Below are 20,458 nucleotides of genomic sequence, written 5' to 3'. Positions count from 1 at the left end.
TATTCCTGACAGAGCCTTGATGAAGAAATGAAATGAGGAGAGGAGTCTTTAGTGCAAGGAAGTGAAATGCCAGTGCAGAAAGTCTCTTGCTGGATAGGCTGGCAGCCCCAATAACTGAGATGCCATCCCTTTGAAAAATGACCAACGGACCTTCTTTCCAATAATGTTTCATTGCAATAATTATCTGTCCTCTGTACCATTAATCATCTGGCTTACATACTTTTTTATTTATAAACAGGAACAGGTGTTGAAAATGTAAACCACACAGACAAAAGGCATGATGAGCTCTGCAGAGGGCTTGAGTTGACTTCCTGCACAGAAATAGAGTCACGTAGACATTTGTCTAATCTATTCTTAAAAACCTTCGGCAGGAGATTAGGTCTCCATTAAAAACCCAGGTAGCCTTTCCAGTGTAAAAGCCTAATGCAAAGCTATATATATAGTACCACAGATCTTTTAAAGTAAATCTATCTGTAGTCTTTCCTAACCAGTGTTTAGAGACATATCTTAAAGTTCTGTCACCCACCAGAACTCCTCCACTGAAACCATGCATTTGAAGAAACTTTAGAAACTAACTCTTCTACCTAAGTCAAGAAGAAATCCTCATCAGAAATACTTCTCTAATGCACTTTTGAAAGGAGCAATACATGTAAGATAATAGAAAGGAATTTGACTTTCAACTGAATTTTTTTAAAGATGTATACCAGAAGAACACACACACATTAAAGCAAAGCTCCACCAAAGGCAAGTAGAACAGAAAAATTAGTAGGCTGCAATGTCAACATTCTTAATAAAGGTTCAAAAGCTTCTCATGTGGGATATTTTTATTGGTATTTATTCTTTGGCTTTGAACTGTAATAAAGCATAAAATCTTAAGTCACTATAGAATCACCACATGCTTACATGGATTATTTGCAAAGCACAGGACAGCCTAGTTGAGTATTCAAAACAAAAGGGCCAGTACTACATCAAGTACAAAAGACAGATCGGGCAGAACACAATCAAGAACACCTCTGTTAAACACTAGTGAGCTCACAAAGATTTTAAAAGCAAACAAAAAAAAAATCAAATACACCTCATTTTGCAAAACACTTGTTCGCTCAGGCCATGTGTCTGAACTTTTCAATACAGCCAATGGTCATAAGTAACATTTTAAAACAGAATCTGAGATTTCCATGCAGCACACTAATAGAGACAAAACACTGGATGCAGTTATATGTACCTATAGTCAGTAGCTATTTCAAGTGTACTGTTAAGAAAATTACATTAGATAGGAATTTTTTTATTTCTCAGAAGTAATTTCTAAGTTCAATGGGACTTTGCATCAAATGTATGCATTCAGCCGTCTCTGGATCTGTATTTATAAGAGCAGTACCCTAAACCCACAACAGTCAGCATCTAAATAAGCAACTGCCCTAATTTTGAAGGCCTCTGGTCACGATGTCATCTCCAGTAACACGACATTTCAATATGGAAATGTGCATCATAGTGTTTCCTTATTTACCTCTGGAGTTTCAGCAAGATATCCCCCCTTCATTGTGGTACACATCAAGAGTCCTGCCTTTCAGCGCTCCTGCCCCGCGAGCTCTGCGGCAAAACGTTCCTTCAGTGTCCAGCCCTGTCCCCAGGCCCTTCCTCCACAAAACACACCTCCACAACAAGTAGATTCTTGGAAGTTACACAAAACTTTCTTTTGAAGGTGTTGCATTACACACTAACTTTTCCACATTCATATTAATGGTGCCCACTGATTTCACCAAGAAGCCCAGCATTTTATGTTTCTGTTCTGTATTCGTATAGCGCTGAAGAAAACGCATGCTGCTTCTCGATCAAAGCTTCTAGCTATTTACCAAAATACAAACTAATTATTAAAAAGATAAACTTTTTTGCTGTTTGTAGTGAGTAAAAGCATTTCTTTTTAAAACTGCTAGCTTGTTTCTAACTAATGGGCTAGATATGCTGAATAAAGTTTTCCTGATATAAATGGACATGTAAAACCTGCTATGTGATACAAGAAAACCTTGGAAATCAATTTGCTGAGCATCACACAGAACCTTTTATTAAAAAACAACAACAACAACAACAAACTACCTCATGGCAAAATTTAAAAAAGGAAACAGATCACTAAAAAATTCCTTAAGTTTTGAAGGTAACAAATTATTGCCCCTGTTCTCCCATTAGAAAAATTGCGTTCTTGCAAGCTTCACGTATTTCCATTCTGTTCTTGTCTTGATGGTGGCAAAAATAAACAACAACAACAACAACAACAAAAACAAACAAGCACACACACAAAAACAGACCAAAAAACCCACCAAACCTAACCACCAAAAATTTGCAATTTTCTGCAAGTTTGCAAGTTTCTTATTAGGAGGAAAAAACCATATATACATGTATATATACACACATATATACACACACATGTATATATATAGATGTATATATATTTTTGGCTTGCTTATCCCCATGCCTGGAAAAGCTCCTGTCACCTTCACTTTGACAAACTCCAGACAACCCCAAAACAACAAAACAAAAGCCACAACATGTTTCCATGGAAGATTTGAATTTGAGAGGGGGGAAGCTTCCATCTCAAAATCAGCAAGATAGAGTTTTCACCTCTGACCAAGTTTGATACAGTAAGTCTGATGCAGTATATCCAAGATTTACTAATGCAGTATAAATGTGCAGAATTCAGCTCATGGTCTCTTTTATCTTTAATATAATCTTCATGAACACTGCTATATGGAAACAAAATCCATGGACTCACAGGATCATGTTATAGACAGCATTTATATGAGAAGAACTGGCAGAGGTTGGCATTAAGATGGTCAGTAATAAGCGTGTTCACTTAAAAAATATACCAGTGCCAACTCACAAGTATCCAGCTGGTAATCCCATAGCTCCACAAAATATAGGATACAGTTTACTTAGATGCTTTCCACGGTTAGAACAGTCTATAAAACATATAACATGGTCAGTGACTAAAAACAATGAGCAATCTGAAGCCCTCACAAAAATGCAAGTCCAGATAAAAATCATAGTCACTTTCAGTGTTAAGGAAAATAGATAATGAAATACAACGATGAGTAATGTAAGCAAAAAACAGATCCAAAAAACTACTCTTTGCCAAAATAAACACGAAGCGGAGAACATGTAACTCTGAATTCCCATTTTTATTGAGAGCTTAACTGGAATGTACTGGAGGCAAAGTGCACCAATGAACACAAAAAATTCAGAAAGCCCAATTATGTATGTTTTGTTCCATTTCAGAGATGGGGCTGTCTCAACCCTCTGTCTGCAATCATACACGTATCCAGGCCTGCTCCTTGAAATTCACCTCACTGAAGCACATTGTACAGGAGACAAATGCCCACTTCACGTGAGCAGATGCTCAGTGGCACACATCTGGTGGAAATGGCTACAAAACTTGCATGCAAAAGTGTATGACAGCACATGTTCAAGTAGCATAAGCAAGATCTTCCCTTAAATGACTCTTAACTATATTTAGGTTCATTACAACTAATCAAACAAACTGAGAACTAGATTTGGCAGTAAAATTAAGAATTACCTTCTCTCTCTCCAAATATCCCAATAACTCTGAAAAAATCAATTCCCTCAGAAAGGGGAACACGTGCTGTAATTATTGAATCTACTGTATATAACCTAATTGCTGTTAACAATAAGTAACTGTGGATATGCATTCTTGTCATAGGTGGCATCAACACAGTAAACAGTTGTAATAAAAGAGATTAACTGCCTTTACTAAGACGTTTGGTTCACTTGCTAAAATAGCTGGGTAACATGTTTATTGTCAGTTCTGGAAAGTGAGGATATATTCTGAGACTTACCTTTGGATTTTCATTCCAAAATATTTGAGAATCACTAAAATAAACCCAAACGTACAAAGTAAAGGTATGCACCACTTGTACCAAAATGTAAATATGGTATGTGGTGCATGTTGAAACCAAAACACTACATCAAGGTAGCATTAAGGTTGTGACCCAAGCCAACAAAAGCAAGATAATTCATCAGAGATGGATGTCCCTGGACTCAGCCCAACCTACTGCACATATTGCAATCTGTTGGATCTGATCTGTTAAGAGTACTGGGCCAACAAATAACCTCAACATGCAGTCATATTTTGAAGTGAGATTGGAACTTGTTCAAATACTGGTAGTACCAACACATTCTTCACACTTCTCTGATGGACATTTCCCCAATTTTCACAACAACAAAGTCAATGCCTATAGATGCCTCAGAACATAGGCCACAGAGATTCAACCATTTGCAGATTTTGCAGATAGCATTTCATTTTCTAGTGATCCTCTCTCATCTGCTGTTTTTCCATGGCAGTATTTATACAGGTTTCATTACTTCCTAATTATCCACATATGTCCCCCTTATTTATCTTCTTAACAAGTGACCACAAAAAACAGCTCAGCCATTTATGTTTGCATGTCCCCTTGGTAAATGCACACCTACCTAAGTCATATTCAGAATGAATATTGAGCTTTTTCTCCTTCCCCCTCATTTATTCTTTCTTTCCACAACTCCTTCAGCCCTGTTGCAAAGCTGGGAAGATGGGAACGCATCCTGTTGGGGGACTGGTGAGAAGGTGAACAGTCATGGTCTCTTCTTCAGTAAAGAGAGGTGGAAACTACTACTGCGACCTCCAACTCCCAAATCCTTTTCGAGTCTCTACCAATAGGTTCACATTGTACCTTAAAACTCAGGCTTGAGGAGCTGACTTAGGATTAGAAACCAAATTTCTCATTTGCTGTAACTGATAGAGCCCTAGAACTGTCTACCAGTGCTCCGAAACACAGGCTCAGTGAAGTGGGACAGGACTGTGAATGAAGACAGTTATAACCATGAGGTATTTAGGAAACTGATCCAACCTCATTTAATGCCGCCTCTGCTCAAGAGATACCTGGAGCGTATGAACAGAAGAAAATTAGTTCCTTTCCTGCTCTGATCCCAGTTTTACTTTGAAAAAAGCTACCTGACTTGAGTTACCTTTTTTCTTTGTGTGTGTGAAGACATGCAGTAAAAGGTGCATTTTTTCAGTACTTTCATACAAGGACACAAACAACTGGAAAGTCACCAAAATGTAAGCACACCAAAAGTTAATTTCATGACAGTTGTGTCAGGAAGTGTAGGAGAAGCCTTTTTCGAGTATTGAGAGATCCTAGCAATTAACAGGTCTGATTTAGATTATCTACCCTGTTTACATCTTTCCTTGACCAGATGATCCCACCTCAGGTGGCCCGAGTTGGACATAGTAGACAAACATGGCTAGTTGTTCTTATGTAGTTACTATCTTTAAGGAAAAAATAAATAGAAGACAATGTCTGCAGAGTTAACAATCTAGTGTTTTCTCCCTTTCACTGCTGTGATATGAAGTCAGTGGCTTAGCAGCCTAAATAGAGAGGGTTTATCAAGCCCTTACCTTTGGGAATAGCGATCTGACAGCCCAGGTCACAGTCCTGCTGCAACTGATAAAAAGCCACTTCCTGCAGCCGAGCACGCTCCAGTTCTGAGAGGCTTTGGACGGGAACTGACTTCAGCCGAACGCTGCGTCCTGACATGCTGTTCCAAGTGAAATCACCCTACAGGAAATCAAATGGAAAAATATGAAGCATCATACAGTATGCATGGTTTAATAAACAGAACCATCTCTTTTACTGCTAGGCAAAACAACACAGGTCCTCTTTTCTAAAAGGCTGTTTTCTTGGACATCTCTAACCTAGCAAATATCTTTGTTTTCGTAAGAGCAGCATTCCTTAAAAGGCCTACAGATATGCAAAACAAAAAGTCAATTCTGTCTGAAACCATTTAACCAAGTATTGTTGCAAAAACATTAGGATTCCAGTAACCAAAAGCACAAAGCAGAGGAAAAAAAAAAGCGTCCTTGTCTGCTTTTCCCAGTTTGCTTTCTTCATACTGTACTCAGTCGTCACTTCATTGCTTTCCCCACGCAGTCAGTCAGCCATGCAAACCTCCTGGGGTGCATGGACAACACACATCCCATCTCCCTCCACCTGCTCATCCCACTCCACCTGGCTGTTCAGCTGCTCACAGAGTACACAGGCAGAGCCCCTTTTCTTTTCTGACACGTCCCATCCCCTCCTTATGATGATACTGTGTTTAGACCAAGATCAACTGAACGACAAGCTGTTTCACGTTTTGGAAAAGCCACAATAACAACGTGTTAAAATTTATACAGGAAAACAACATGAGATATGCTGCATCTCTGTAAAGTACCAATTATGCTTTGAAAGCAAATCAAAAGCTTCAGCTGTTCTATCTCCCACCTGTGATAACACATACAAAAAGCTATTCTCTTAGCCAGTATTTAGCCTGGGTGAGAGAAGTAATCATCAGTGAAAGAGAAGTGCAGGCACATAGACAAGCTTAAAGGCTAACAATTATCTTCAAGTAAGAATTTCAAAATTCATTCAAGCATCATCAAACAGTGCATTTTAGCAGTACAGGGAAAGAAAGAAGAATCTGTTTTTCATTCTGTGTTAAAAACTAAACATCAAACTTATCCGCAGGTATAACCTGATGCAGCTGTAGATAATGGAAAAACTCTGATGTACATCAGATGAGCTGTAAAGACAAATCCACCAACCTGCCCTTCACAACATGGCAGACTTATAATTAACAAACTTTACTCTCAAGTGCCCATTTCCAGTTTATATTTCAACATCTGTACCTTTACTACATGCTCACTTTTTCCACCATTCACTGATAATTCATCTGTTCTGCACACACATCCACAGTCAAAGGATGCCCATTGACTTGGAAAGACATTGGCTGAAGCTCCTTATTACTAAAATCAGTAAAATTCGCCTTAGTGGTGATGCATCCTGCTGTATGTGAACATGTTTATGTACAGTTTCCACATATTTTGCCTACATATGTATATGTATATATATGTGCAAACATACAACCTGTATATACATTTCTGTATATACACACACATATACATACCTATATACGCATACCCATGACTGCGTGTGTGTATCCACATATACATATGAGACAAAAATCATTTACAAATAGACAGCACCATCTAGCAATACAGATCAAAGGAACTACACATTAAACACCATTTCTTATGATGCACAAAGTATGTTTGAGTACATCAAGGAAGATATTTTTCGTAGCGTTTTTTGGAAGTCATTAGGCAACTATAACGGATAAAGCTGTTACTTCAATGTCAACAACTGCATATTTGTATGCTCAATAGATGGACTATGCTCAATATCTTTATGATATTTATATACACATGGGCCACATATGCAAGTTTCTGTGCTAGCCTAGTATTTGCCTGCTGGAATTTGTTCCTTCATTTTTTTTCCTCTTCATCCCTTGCTCTTCCAGTGCCTTTCTCCTGATTAGCTAAATTTAGTCATCTCAAACTAAAGGTTTGCACAGTAACAAAAGCTGAGCTAACTAGCTTAACACAAGCAAAAACAAAGAGTCACATAAACCTTATTTGCAAAACTGCCAGTAAACATTTACATTTTTTTAAAAAGCTGTTGTCATTTATAGATAAAAGTGATTGAGAACAGAATCCACAACCAGACAATGTATACTAAGAAACTAGCTCCTTTCCAACCCTGATAATGCAAAAGAAACTTTACGAGTACAAAAGCATGCAGTTCAGTCCTCATGAACATAATGTAAAAAATGTTCTATAGTCAAACTGCCACAAAGAGAGAAATCCAGGTCTTTATGGTACAGACTGGGGGGATTTTATCTATTTCTCTGAGATGAGCATTTTCCTAAGCAAAAAATATCATTGATATGTCTACCATAAAAACATTTCTAGCTAGGATGTTTAATTTTGAAAGAGGAATGGGATGCAAAAAGGATACCCATTAGAAACTACTGAGGTAACAGAATATTTCTACTGTTTAGGACATGTCCCGTTTCCCGTAGAGCACCAAAAACAAGGGGTGCATGAGCCTTTTAGAAATTACCACAGATTACATAAATATTCCTTAACTGAATGTTGCATCAACACATGAATTTTTGCACTTTTTTCGGATAAAAACTTGAAGGGCAAATGTAACTCTGGAGGTAACTCTGCATCTGTTGCCTTATACCCGAATTGGGTCTGTAACTGAAAGGAGTGAGCTGTACCACAGCAATGCCTAGCTCACACATGAGTCCTGTCAAACAAATTCAAAGAGACAAGGCTTGCTAGCTCTGCTACAGCCCTGCATTAATAAATACTCTGCTTTGGGGACCCCAGTGAGCCTCTTGACACAGAGCCATGCTGTTTTAGATGAGCAGAGCAGCCAACTCAGTGCTACCTCAGGAATCCTACCCAGGCTAATTTTACCTTAATCTGGAGCAGCCCACCTTATTTTTATTTTTTTTTTATAGGAGGTCAAGGGTTTAGGACCAAGCAAAGGAGAAAGCCCCCAAGAACTTTTTGAGGGCTGGGGTTTCGTTGTTGTTGGTTTGGGGGGGTTGTTTGTTTGGTGTTTTTTTGGGGGGTGTTTTTGTTTATTTGGTTGTGGGTTTTTTGTTTGGTTGGTTGTTGGTTTTTTGTTTGTTTGTTTGTTTTCCTGGCAGTCTACAAGCTCTCAGTATATCCCCGGCACTCACTGGGTTGGCCCTGCCTGGCTAAAAAGGATGGGGTGTAAGTTCTGCACCCTCCAACACCAAGACAGGTTGAGAAGTGATAAAGAATCACTTTGTCCAGTTGCTGAGAAGACATTCCTCTTTGACACTCGATGGGCTTGACAAAATCTCTGCTAGGTCAAATTAACATAGGTTTTTACTTGGTAATGGAATGCATGACTAATTAACTAAAATATTTTTGGAAGATCATGTGTTAGGGCCAGTGGAATCTCCTAATCTGCTAAAGTGAGAGCCTCAAGAAATGTTTCCTTGGAAAAGTCTGTTTTGTTTGGCAAATAAATATCACTGTCTTCTATAAGCCAAAACACGGTATTTGATAATTTAATCTATTCACAGACTCCTATACTTTGTGTGACACAAGGTAAATTAAAAGCCTCATCTTCCTTCTAAAGTACTGTACAATTTTATGTACAGCCTGTAAATTACTGCAAAATCAACCAGGCTTGGGAGAACTCCAGGAAAGAGCAGCTCCCTTGCAGAATGGGTGCTGGTGCAATTACATCAGTCACATCTGCCTAAAAGCTATTCTCCACTGTGGGGCAACCAAAGGAGGGAAAGGGCAGGTCAAACACAGAGAATATCTTCTGTTTCTCCATATGAGGAGGAACATTTCACCAGCCTACTTCAACATTGTCCTGACATAGCTCCTTGCAGGAGCTTATGAGAAAATCTTTAACCACCAAGTCAGAGTGACTGGGTTTTTGAGGATCATACTCCGTGTATGTGTTCAGATGTATACAGACACGCACGTTTTTTGGTATTTATTTAGAGCATAGGATTGTAAGCCCGAATATGACCTGCAAGTGGCTCCTTCATCACAAAACAAACAAACACAAAACCAAACAAACAAAAAACAACCAACCAAACACAAAAAAATTAACAAAACAAAACAAAAACACCACACCACACCAACACCCATACCACAAAAACAAATAGAGAAGAGTGCCAACAGAAATATTACTCTGTTGCTCTGGGATAAAGTGATCAGCCTGATAGGACATAAACTGCAAACAGCCAGGGTGCTTTCACAACTTTCATGAAACCTTAAACCAGACTAAAAGCCTTCTCTGGTTTCTTCTACCAACCAGTCACTTCTTTTTTCTCACAATTCTCCAGCTTCAGCTGCGTTTTCTCTCTGGCCCTCCCACTAACATCTAACAGCTTTCCTCCACTCAACCAAGCAGTTCACTTATCGGGTAAGAAATTAAAATACCAGACTAGATGACTCAGCAAAGGAGATGACTGGTTAACTGCATCTTCTGCCTTTCAACAATCTGTCCACTTTTCCTGTATTTCTTGTCCACAGTCATAAGATGCAGACTGAAGTTTAAATAATATTCTTTCAAATTTTTTTTTTTTTTTAATGGGTTGGGTGTTCAGTGGCTTCAAAATTAACGTCAAGTTTATCCTGACTTAAGAAACACTATGCACTTAAATTACTCTTAAGCATGTGTACCTGATCTCTTTCTCCTGAGCCTCCAACACACAGACTCTCAGATGACTTCTAGGGAAGTCTCGTTCTTCTGTCCTTTGTACAATACAGAAACTGGATGACAACCACTGCAAAGAATTCTGAATCCAGATGCAAATCTGCTGGTGCTGATTGACCTCTGAGGAGTTTTAAGCCCTAGCAAGTAACGCAGACCATGCACAGGGTGGCAAACAAGAACCCACACACATTTTAGCACAAATTTTAATGCAAGATGGAGAAAGCAATTTTTATCTTACTGTGTTATTATTATTGTTAATGACTTTAGTCTGTACTCATTTAGGTAAATGCCATTACCAGATCAGCTGTCTACTTTTCATCAGTCTTTTGCTCAAATCCATTGAAACCACTATGATCAAAACCAATTACGTCTATTTGTTTTTCTCCAGCCTGAACAACACTTAGCTATTGTGCTTGTATTTAGATAGGTCTCCACTGTAAAATAAATCAGTATTTTTGCACATTAAAATATTATATTGCAAATAACATGGCAAATATAGTGTTACAATGTCTTATTTTTGTTTGCTTAATTACTTCATTAAGCTTCATGAAACTGCATATCATTGTCACTTTATAAACCTTGCACTTACCTTGGCCATTTATTTGAACTCTCTCTAAAACTATTTCCAGACTCCTCAGGCATGAACTCTCAATTTGACTGTCAGTACAGATAATCCCTCTCTTCCTCACTTCCCTGGTGTTGCTGAACCAATACCAGTTCTGAAGTGAAAGCTGGCCACTCCAGTACAGCTAGATACCTTACATATGAAATCAGTGTACAAAACACTGTTTCTGGACAGGATGAGAATTAAGAAGGGGGAAATAAACTACATTAAGTACTCATTTTAGCACTACATGCAGTTAAGGACCATATGTCCAGTCCTTTACAAATGCGATCCTAGATAACCACTTGCAGATTAACTAAGAGGTAAGAAACAACCAGCTGGTATGAGTGTGCTATGATCTGACTCTCTCTGCCACACTATTTCCAGATGCTCTCCCATAGGCAGTGCAGCTGGAGTGGCAGCTACAAACTACTGCAAACTCTGGGATGCTCTGGCATCTCCAAGCACAGTACACGTCAAACAGCTGCTCCCAAGGGTCTGCTAGGACCACAGAAAAAAAGACGAGCCCTCCACATTAATGAAATGACATCTAAATACTAGAAACAAAGAAGTACAAGGCTTGCCACATGACACCAAAGCGTTCAGAGGAAGATATCTGAACATGAATGCACAAAGCATGGGGCCCCAACAATTAATCTTCATTAAGAAAGACTGACTTCATTAAGGTTGTTATCTAGGGTGACATCCTGTTCCCCTTGACGTCAGTGGCAAGATTATTAATATAATGTCTCCATTAGGGAGAGAATAACTTCAGTTCAGATGATCTTGTGTTATAGTTTGAAGCCTTGCATCAAAGTTGCAGTATCTAACACTATACTTATCTATATTAAATAAAGCACATACACAAAAAGCTATTAGTTTTGTCAAAAATATCACACTTTAGAAACAGCAGTTCAGATATCAAAACTATTTAATGATAATTAATATAACCACGGAGTTGCCAAAGACAGACACCTCCTCACTCCTAGCTAGCACCCTATCTTGTTTCCAAGGTTGGAAATCCGTGTACTTGGGATCTGCACTGCAAAACAACACCTGTGGGGCACTGAAAGCCAGTATTCCCCACAGGGGAGGCAGAATTCACACCCACAGAAGAAATACTTCATCTAGCAAGCCAGTACGAACCCGCATCCAGGCAAAGATACACACTTCAGAATATGACAAAGGTCATTTCCACTTACCACAGTTGGCGGAGGGGAGGAAAAAAAAAAAAAGTCCAGCAAACAGCCCTTCTAACTTTATTCCAAGGGTAAACAAGGAGCAGAAGAATGAGCGTGTATCAAAATAGCTAAAATAAAAGGGAAAATATTTCCTGTTCTTCTGTGATCAACCTCTCCAAGTTTTCCAAATGCCTCAGGATAGCATTTCATGTTTAGAATATTTAAAAAGCATTTTCTTAAAAAAACTGATTTGTAATGGAAATGTATTTCATTCCTTTTCTGGCATTAATAAACATGAATTATGTACAAAGGTATTAGCCCAGCAAAATATTCATCCCTAACATACCCTGTACTGAACTTTTTATACATCCTAAAAAACAACCTCCAGAAATTAGAAAGCTCCATTAAAATGCATCAAACTACGTGTTCAGATTTTCTGCACGTCTTACTTCAGAAGATATCAATATTTTTGGAGGAGTTTATCTAGAAGTACCATGATTAGAACCAGAAGGGGGTAAGTATTTTTTTGGAGGTGCTAAAGTGTAGACAGAACACCTTAAAAAGCCTAGATGCAACTGTAAGATTACGGTAGAAGTTTTGTTGGTCTTCATGTAAACAGATTTTTGTATATTTTTGTCAGTAAAAGAGAATTAAGCCATATTGTAACTCTTTGAATATTGCTGCAGGTTGAGAGTATATGCACAGGTGTCATAACCACGACTGTAGGCACTAACGAGCTGAACTGCAGTAATTAAACCCTCTGAGACCACAATAATGGGCTACACTACAAAAGCTGGAGGTTTCATCAATCTCTACACAAGAGATCTTCGATAGTCTAGGGTAATTAGGAGAATTCCTATGCCTTTTATCAGTTCATATACTGTATACTTTGAGAAGTTGGTGCTATGGTTTTCACATGCATTAAACCAGTTTCCTGCTTCAGCAGGTATAACGTGAACTCTGCAAGTTAATGGCAGCAGACCCAAAAATCAAATACAATAGCTGCACAACTACTATCCTCAGTGGCAAAGCTGCCTTAAACAGACCCCACTCCAGCTTCTGCAACCAACACAAACATGCTCCCAAACAGCCCTCAGTGTTCAACTGCCTGTGAAGCTGAAGACAGAACCACAGCCTGTGATGCACCAAGGAATGACATGTCCTCTCATGTCATCTCTGAGTTTTCCTGTGCCCCAAGTCACGGAAGAGGTGGGCTCCGTCCTGAGGACAGCCTTTGCTCAATACTACAGGTTGCAGTATCCATTCAAGCCATCCATTCATGCTATGCTCTTACTAAATGTAAAGATTTCCAATGAGGTTTTGAATACGAAATAGTGATTTTTCTCCTAAACCTAATGAGATTAGTGTTAAGCATATGAAAACATGAGGCTGAGATTACATCTAAAATGCATTTAAACAATTTGGATTAAACAAATATAATCAATATGTCCTATTTGTTGCTTTACTGGTCCTGAAGTAGTACATAATCCCCAGTGAAACAATAAGGATGTCTGATAGCACAGAACTTAACCATTTCTGCATCAAATAATAAGTAATACTGTGACTGCAGCCAATGCTTTAAACAGTTAGGAGTAGAATCTATTTCTGTTATGTTCAATATAAAATTTTAAAAAATGTAACATTTTAAAGAGAAATGGTCTACTATTTCAAAGACAGAATGCACGTGACACCATACACGGTCATTTCCAAGGATACAAAAAAACTATCAGCCTGAGTATTGTGTACAAGGCTAAAATATATATTTGAATACTTCACCTTACCTCTTGGATTCTGACCTTTTAAGATACATGCAAATACACTATCTGACTTGAGCATACCATCAGAATCTCATCATGATGTAAAACTAACATAATTAATTCCATGATTCCACGAACAGGGATTTGACTCATAGTAAACCTTTTAACTCAATACAACTCCTATTCTTACTGTTTCAAGTGGTTCAAACCAGTATTTTCTATAAACTGATATTATTTACAGAAAGGTTTTGGGGTCTAAGGAAAATAAGATCTGTCATGGATGTGGAAAATAGCCATTTTGACTGCCTACATACCATGTCTGCTTGGAAAACAATTGCAGTATTTTTTCCTTCTTTTTTGGGGGGAGTCGGGGTGGGTGTGATTTAGTTGATAGGAACAAAATGCAAGACATGTCCACATATTTACATTTGGAGGCAGAGCAAGACCTCTCAGTTACTCAGCCAAGACACAGAGTACTTGGGAAGAGGTCTGTACTACCTGGCTCAGAGCAAGAGTTTGAACCAGGCTTTACCCCATCCCAAGGAAGTGCTCTAATCAGGAGGCTACTAATTAACATCTACCCCCACAACTACACTGAACCTTGATGCAGACTGTAGACCCACCCCAGAGCAACCTGCAAACTCATTACTCTCAGAGCCAACTTGGACACCTCCACTGGTGACCACCCACTTACGCCATACTGTGACTATGTGTGCTCCCTCAAGCACTTTCTCCCTTTCACAACCTGGGCTGAAATAAAGGTGTTGTGGCAGTATTTTTCTTATTTAAGGATGTCTTCTGAGTCATGAATTTGTATCACCAGCCAGCAGTGTTGCAGGTGTTAGCAACACAAGTATACATACCTCTTGGAGGTGGGGACAGACACATTTCAAACAGGCAGAAAACAAGCAGTTAGTTTTTAGGGACTGGGAGCTTTCACTTCATTTGCTACATAAGCACACCACACTTTCATTTTGGTTTTATCACTGTCACACTATATTCGCGCATGCAAACATTACCCTGTCCTACACAGTGACATCAGACAGCTGAGGAGAAATCTGTACCACTAAATGAGTTGCAGTACCGTGCCAATCTACTCTGGTTTATTGGGATTGTGTTTCTTGCTTTGTTTGTTTGCTGCTGGGTTTGCGCCCCTGCCCCCCTCTTTTTTTAATACATTTGAGATACCAAATTCCATCCACATCTGCAGCTGTTTCAATGACTACATCGTTCTCCTTGGTAGAGAGACTTTGCACAGATAATGGAAAAGTACAGAAATTACAGAAAATTTAGAAAGTCTAATAATCACAAAAATGCTATAAGCACAAGTAAGTGGCTTTGCATTCAACAGCATTGTCATTAATCTATGTAATTACTTTTCCTTTGTTTTTTTATGTATTGAAGCAGAGCGTGCTTTCTTCTTGCAATGCACAGCAAAAGTCAATACTTCAGCTTACCAAGAAGCACTACTTCAGCATTTCTTCTAAAAAAAAAATATCCTGTTTGCACACATGAATCTGCTGATTTGCCATTAAGTTAAATACCAAACAAGAGTTTAAATATTTTTTAAGAAACCTCCTCAGCTACACTGGAACTATACAAACTGCTCTGAATGGATATATAGCTATACGTTAGATTGATGAATCAGTGTACATACCTGGGAAGACCACTAAAGAGGACACTGATGCTCATCATTGCCTATTCACATAAAGGTTAATTAAAAATGTGGCATTCCAAAGCAAGAAATGTAAAACGGATCCACATAAATAAAACTACTGCGCTGCAACATCAATTTTCAGGAGAAAGATATGTTTTGTACCCCTCCAACCTGAGGCACCCCAAGTGCAAACTGTGTGCCCGCCAGTCTGCAACTTCTGTTTTTAAGCAGCACATTTACTTTGGACAGAGAAAGGGAAAAATAGCCCATTAAGTTCCCACTGTTATGAAAAATAGAAACAATTGCTAGAGTTACAAGCTCCTTGTAGACCATGCTGGAAGATGAACAGCTCTGAAGCCTACTTTCTTCTACGCAGCTAACCCAAATTTAAAAACGCAGCAAGAACAGAGTCATGGCCATAAAACCTGATGCTTACAGAAACTGTTACTTGCCAAACTGAACCTGTGCAGCTGCAGTTGTCATGCCATCAGCCTTCAAGAACCCTTTATCCTCATCATATTTTGCTCACAACTGCCTGGGTTATAGGCCCATCATGCACAGATCTTACAGAAAAGGATAAACGTGTCACTGCCAGCTTCAAAGCACGCCACCTGATAAAGCCACTCAGATACAGATCGGCCTAAATTATACAGTATGATTTCAAAATGTTAATGCCACTTCTCATTCCACAGTTTTCATTTGGTTCAACTATGAAAATAGGCAATATCATGAAAGTGGTCTGAAAACAAACAGTATTTGAAGGCTCTCAGTTTATTGACATTTTTCCAGAACCAGGTAAGTGGGCAGTAACATCATTTTTTGCCTGCACTGAGTCAAAGCTACACTGTTTTCTTCAAGTGTAGCTAAAGCACAAAAAAATTAAACCCAATGTCACCATAAATACCACATTCAGCACACACCTCCATCACGCTCTACCACACTACATACAAGATTATTCTGTTTCCTTACCCATTAACTATGTTCCCTTGCCTCTTCAGTGTCCTTTAGTACTATATTTGATCAAACCAGATTTGAATTAAGAACTTAAATATAACTACACCATTTTGTAAAATAAGAATAAGGTAAGAATAATGTCACTGTCCTAAAGCTGTGTACTGAGCATCTGAGAGAGCCCAGCTGGAGAAGCTGTGATTCCCAGGACACCTTTTGATGACAGATGTCATGAATCTTAGGGGGGAAAAATGATCATTTCTTCATTTTGAACTAAACTGAGAACCCAGTGCAAGGAAAAGCCCAGTCACACAACCGGGTTGTAACCAGGTTCCCCACTTCTTATTCCAGAGAGGTCCTGAGGCAGTGCAAGGAGTGGTGAGGAAGGGGTAGGTCCCCCCTCAAAAAAATCTTTCTCCCCCATGGCAATGCAAGCTCAAAACTGACTGCAACTGCTCAAACTCTCCCTATTAGGAGTAGCCAAAAGAGTAGTGGATGCAGCTGCCATGGCTCCTTGGAGAACAGCAAGGAGCACTTGGCAGTTTCTGCCTGACCTGCTCACACAGTTAGTTTGCAGCCTTTTAATACACCTTTGAAAACTTTCTGCTTGAACAGGCAGGCCAGCTATATTTATAACTCAGTTCTGACAACAGCAACAGAGAGCCTGAACATTTTACACAGATTGCTGGAGAAAGAAAAAAATCCTTGGTGAAGACACTGCTTCATAAATAATGTCTGTCACGTTCACAGTCCTCATACACAATGCTGTCATCTGCAGTGTGTGGGCAGGGAGTGTAAGAAATCTGTGAAAAACAAACAGTGAATCATCAATGATTTTGATCACAGCTCTGCCCTATGTGGCATTTCACCAAGTAATCATTCAGAGCGACAACTTGGTTTCTTGGCTGGCACAACTTAGCGCTTCATCAGATTGCTCACAGAAGAGAAGAAACCATGGGCTAGAGTTCAGGGCAACCTCCAGGGAGATTATCTAAGTATTTTGTTCATATATTCACCCAGATGCTTTGCGCACCTCTAAATCAAGGTAGGCTGGAGAGCTTCCCACCTGCTGGAGTATGAGAACCTGTGCTCGCAGCTCAAAAGCACATACAGGCCTTCCCAGCTCGACACCTTGGCCACTACTGCTTGCCTGGTAGCAGCAGACATGGGCATCGGATAACCCTAATTTCAAAGCCTTACCCAAAGCCCAGGGAAATCGGTGCACAGGCTTCAGCATTTTCAGTGCCTCTTAGAGGAGACATCAAAACCTCAAATCATGCAGCTCCTCATCGCCATTTCCAGTCTCCTTTTAGACCATCACCCAGGGCTGAGCAGTGCCAAGGACAGGCAGCACGTTGCACACTAAGCATCATACCATACAAGATTTCCAAAAAAAAAAATCTTAGTTGCAAAGAGAGCTGAAAAACCTTCTCAGAAAAGTACTGTAAGTGATTGTGCTTACAACTCAACACAAACCCAGGGCACTGAAGTCAGATTTCTCTCTCCCTGTGAAAATGCTGTTGCCAGGAGTCAGCATCCTGCTAGTCATCTCATAAATATGCTGTATATTTGTAGTTCTTCCAGTCTTTCTTGAAAAATAAATAATGGCACAAGGGCTGAAGAAATCTGAGTTCCCTCTAACAGGGAATGTTTTTTCTTTCCCATTTCAAACTACTTTTTTTCAGAAACGCACAGCTTTGTATTTAAAATAAATGCTAATCAGGATGGAACGTCATAAATACCAAATGTTCACCGTTTGTAGAGAGATCATGTAAAATATACCCTATCAGCAAAAAATGCGAGAATATTATCAACTCCTGTTGTCTATTTTGGATTCATTTCTTCCCACAGCACTCAAAAATATTAATTTTCGTATTTCAAAATGAGATTGGTGCAAACTCTCACTGATAAACTGCTTATGTGATTCTGATATTGTAACCTCATCATTTAGAGATAAGCAGTATAGGACTTTTAATTTGTTTATTGATTATGCAAAACTCCAAAGACTTGACTGTCATTCCAGAGGGGTGCAGGATTAGGAGAACCAAATTAGCAGGCAGCTGAGAATTTCTCTAGCTGATCTCTTGTTATACCAATGACCAATGCTGGCCACAAAAGCCTCATGGGACTGTCAAAAATAGCTTCAGAAATAGAATTGACCTAAAATCTCATTTTTTCAGTGGAAAAAATTAGAGTTTTCTCTTAAAAAGTACTAATGAAAAAGATGTTTTCTGTGAAAAAAAAAAAAAGATGACTTGGTCAAAAAGTTCAAAGAAGTTTGCAGCTAAGAAAGAAGATATTTTCAGTCCAAAATGCTCTGGCGTGCCTTATGGGAGCTGCAATTCAAGTGCATTGTGTGCTTGGCTACCTTTTCTCTTTTGAGCTAGGGTTTCTGTGACAGACTCCTTCCTTCACCTCCCGCGATGGCACTGCACCATGAAAAGTCTATTACAGCTCATTAAAGAGAACTTGGGGTATAAAAAAAAAAACCTCTGCAGAATAGCTTCCAGGAGACATTGCAGGGCTATTTTGAATAAAAACACATCCATTTTTGTATTTCCATGAAAAGTAATTGAAAAATGCTGATTACTTTAGCATTTCCTGGATTCCTTTTGAACTATACTGGGGAGCCTCACAGATAAACTAGGCATCAGAGTCATGTAAGGCTATACAAATTAAGATTGGGTGACACAGTTAACGCAAAAATAAAAATAGAGAAGTGCAACAACCTTGATCAGATTTATATTTGATGTGATCTTATGACCTGTGAAAGCACAGAAGCAGTAGCAAGTTGCATATGCAAAAAAGTTACTTTAATTATATTTGAGCTTTCTGTTCCAGTAACCACAAAACACCTCATCTGCTCCAGAGACAGTCTGTTGCATCTCACAGACTCTAAAAAGCAGAAAACAAATAAACAATTAAATATATTTAACTTGGGTTATTTATCTCAATATTTTAACTGTTACCTATTAGGAGAGACTGATGACGCCAAGAGAGATTACGTAAGTATTCTGACAAGTTATATTGGTCTCTAATAAAACCCCATACAGTGAGACAGATTAAGAGAGAATGTGCAGCATCATCCCTGTTTCTAGAAAAGGAAAACCTCAAAAGGAGTTGCAGAGACTTGAGCAAGCTGTTGGAGAGCTGAAAGAGAAGTGCTCCCAGTCCTGGAGGAACCAAAGCTGAGTTTGCTCAGACATGCTAGTACTGCTGTAATCTCTGAATAACAGCAGAAGAATATGCTGTACCTTTTCTCTGAGAAAGCAGTCAAACATATACTCTGAGTTATTGCAATATCTTGAAAACCCTGCTTTACAGCTTTGGTTAGAATGAATGCTATATGATGTTTTTTTCCCTTTACTGAAGTTGCAAAACCCAGGTGTGTGGAGCAGCACCATGTACAGCCCATACCTTATCAATGGTTCAATCACCAGGGCTAACTCCCATCTTTGGCCGCATTTAGATTTCCTGTTGGTAGGAAGCAGCGTGTTCACAGAACTACAGATTTATGCCATGTTTTAGAATATTATGCATGAGATTTTAGAAGAGAATTTGGTGAGAAGAAGGTGCAGCAAGGACTTCGTCCAGTTCCCGAAGGGAGAAGCAGGGCCAGGGAGAAGCTCTCAGTAGCTCCTGACGTGTACGTGTAAAGCTTCAGGGCGTGTTTCTGAAAAATTAAAGTTCAAAGAGTGCAGGCCCTGCTCTCAAAGTATTTGAAAAGACACATCCCCATCCACAGTCTCCAAATAAAAGACATAAACATAAACTCAGAGGCAGACTGAAAACCTATTTTTAGATGAACGAAGAGTATGAAATCTTCCCTATGTCCTCTTCTTACCCTTCTCTTCTATTTCTTCTCTTCTCTTCTCTTCTCTTCCTCTCCCTTCTCCCCCATATGCTTTTGTTGGTAACTGCCAAACACTCTCTGCTCCTATTTAAAATTTTTAATGGCAATCTAGCAGACGTGCCCAATGCAATTATTTCAATCTGTCTGTGTTAAGTAGCCACAGCAGCTGTTCACTGCCTCTTATCAACATTATTAATACTGTAATTAAAATATACATTAGTCAGAGGAAAGATCCACATAAACCTCTTCAAATTTTACTTTTGCATTATTGATTGGGGAAAGTGCTTATTAAAAAAAGAGAGAACCA

At 39.0% G+C, this 20,458-nt stretch overlaps 1 protein-coding gene across 4 annotated transcripts in view; it reads right to left on the bottom strand.

Moving 5' to 3' along the window:
* ARHGAP6 (Rho GTPase activating protein 6) overlaps positions 1–20,458 on the bottom strand; it is a 335,243-nt gene that overhangs the window by 55,785 nt on the left and 259,000 nt on the right. For all 4 annotated transcript variants that reach the window (XM_065862640.2, XM_065862641.2, XM_071812929.1 and 1 more), the window contains exon 2: positions 5,447–5,606. In XM_065862640.2, the coding sequence (XP_065718712.1) occupies positions 5,447–5,606 (160 nt within the window). The remainder of the gene's footprint in view (positions 1–5,446; positions 5,607–20,458) is intronic.

Source organism: Patagioenas fasciata, chromosome 1 (assembly GCF_037038585.1).
Source record: "Patagioenas fasciata isolate bPatFas1 chromosome 1, bPatFas1.hap1, whole genome shotgun sequence".
In the NCBI taxonomy this organism is placed as follows: Eukaryota; Metazoa; Chordata; class Aves; order Columbiformes; family Columbidae; genus Patagioenas; species Patagioenas fasciata.
The sequence above is the reverse complement of the archived record's forward strand: the minus strand, read 5'-3'. Positions and strand labels throughout refer to the sequence as shown.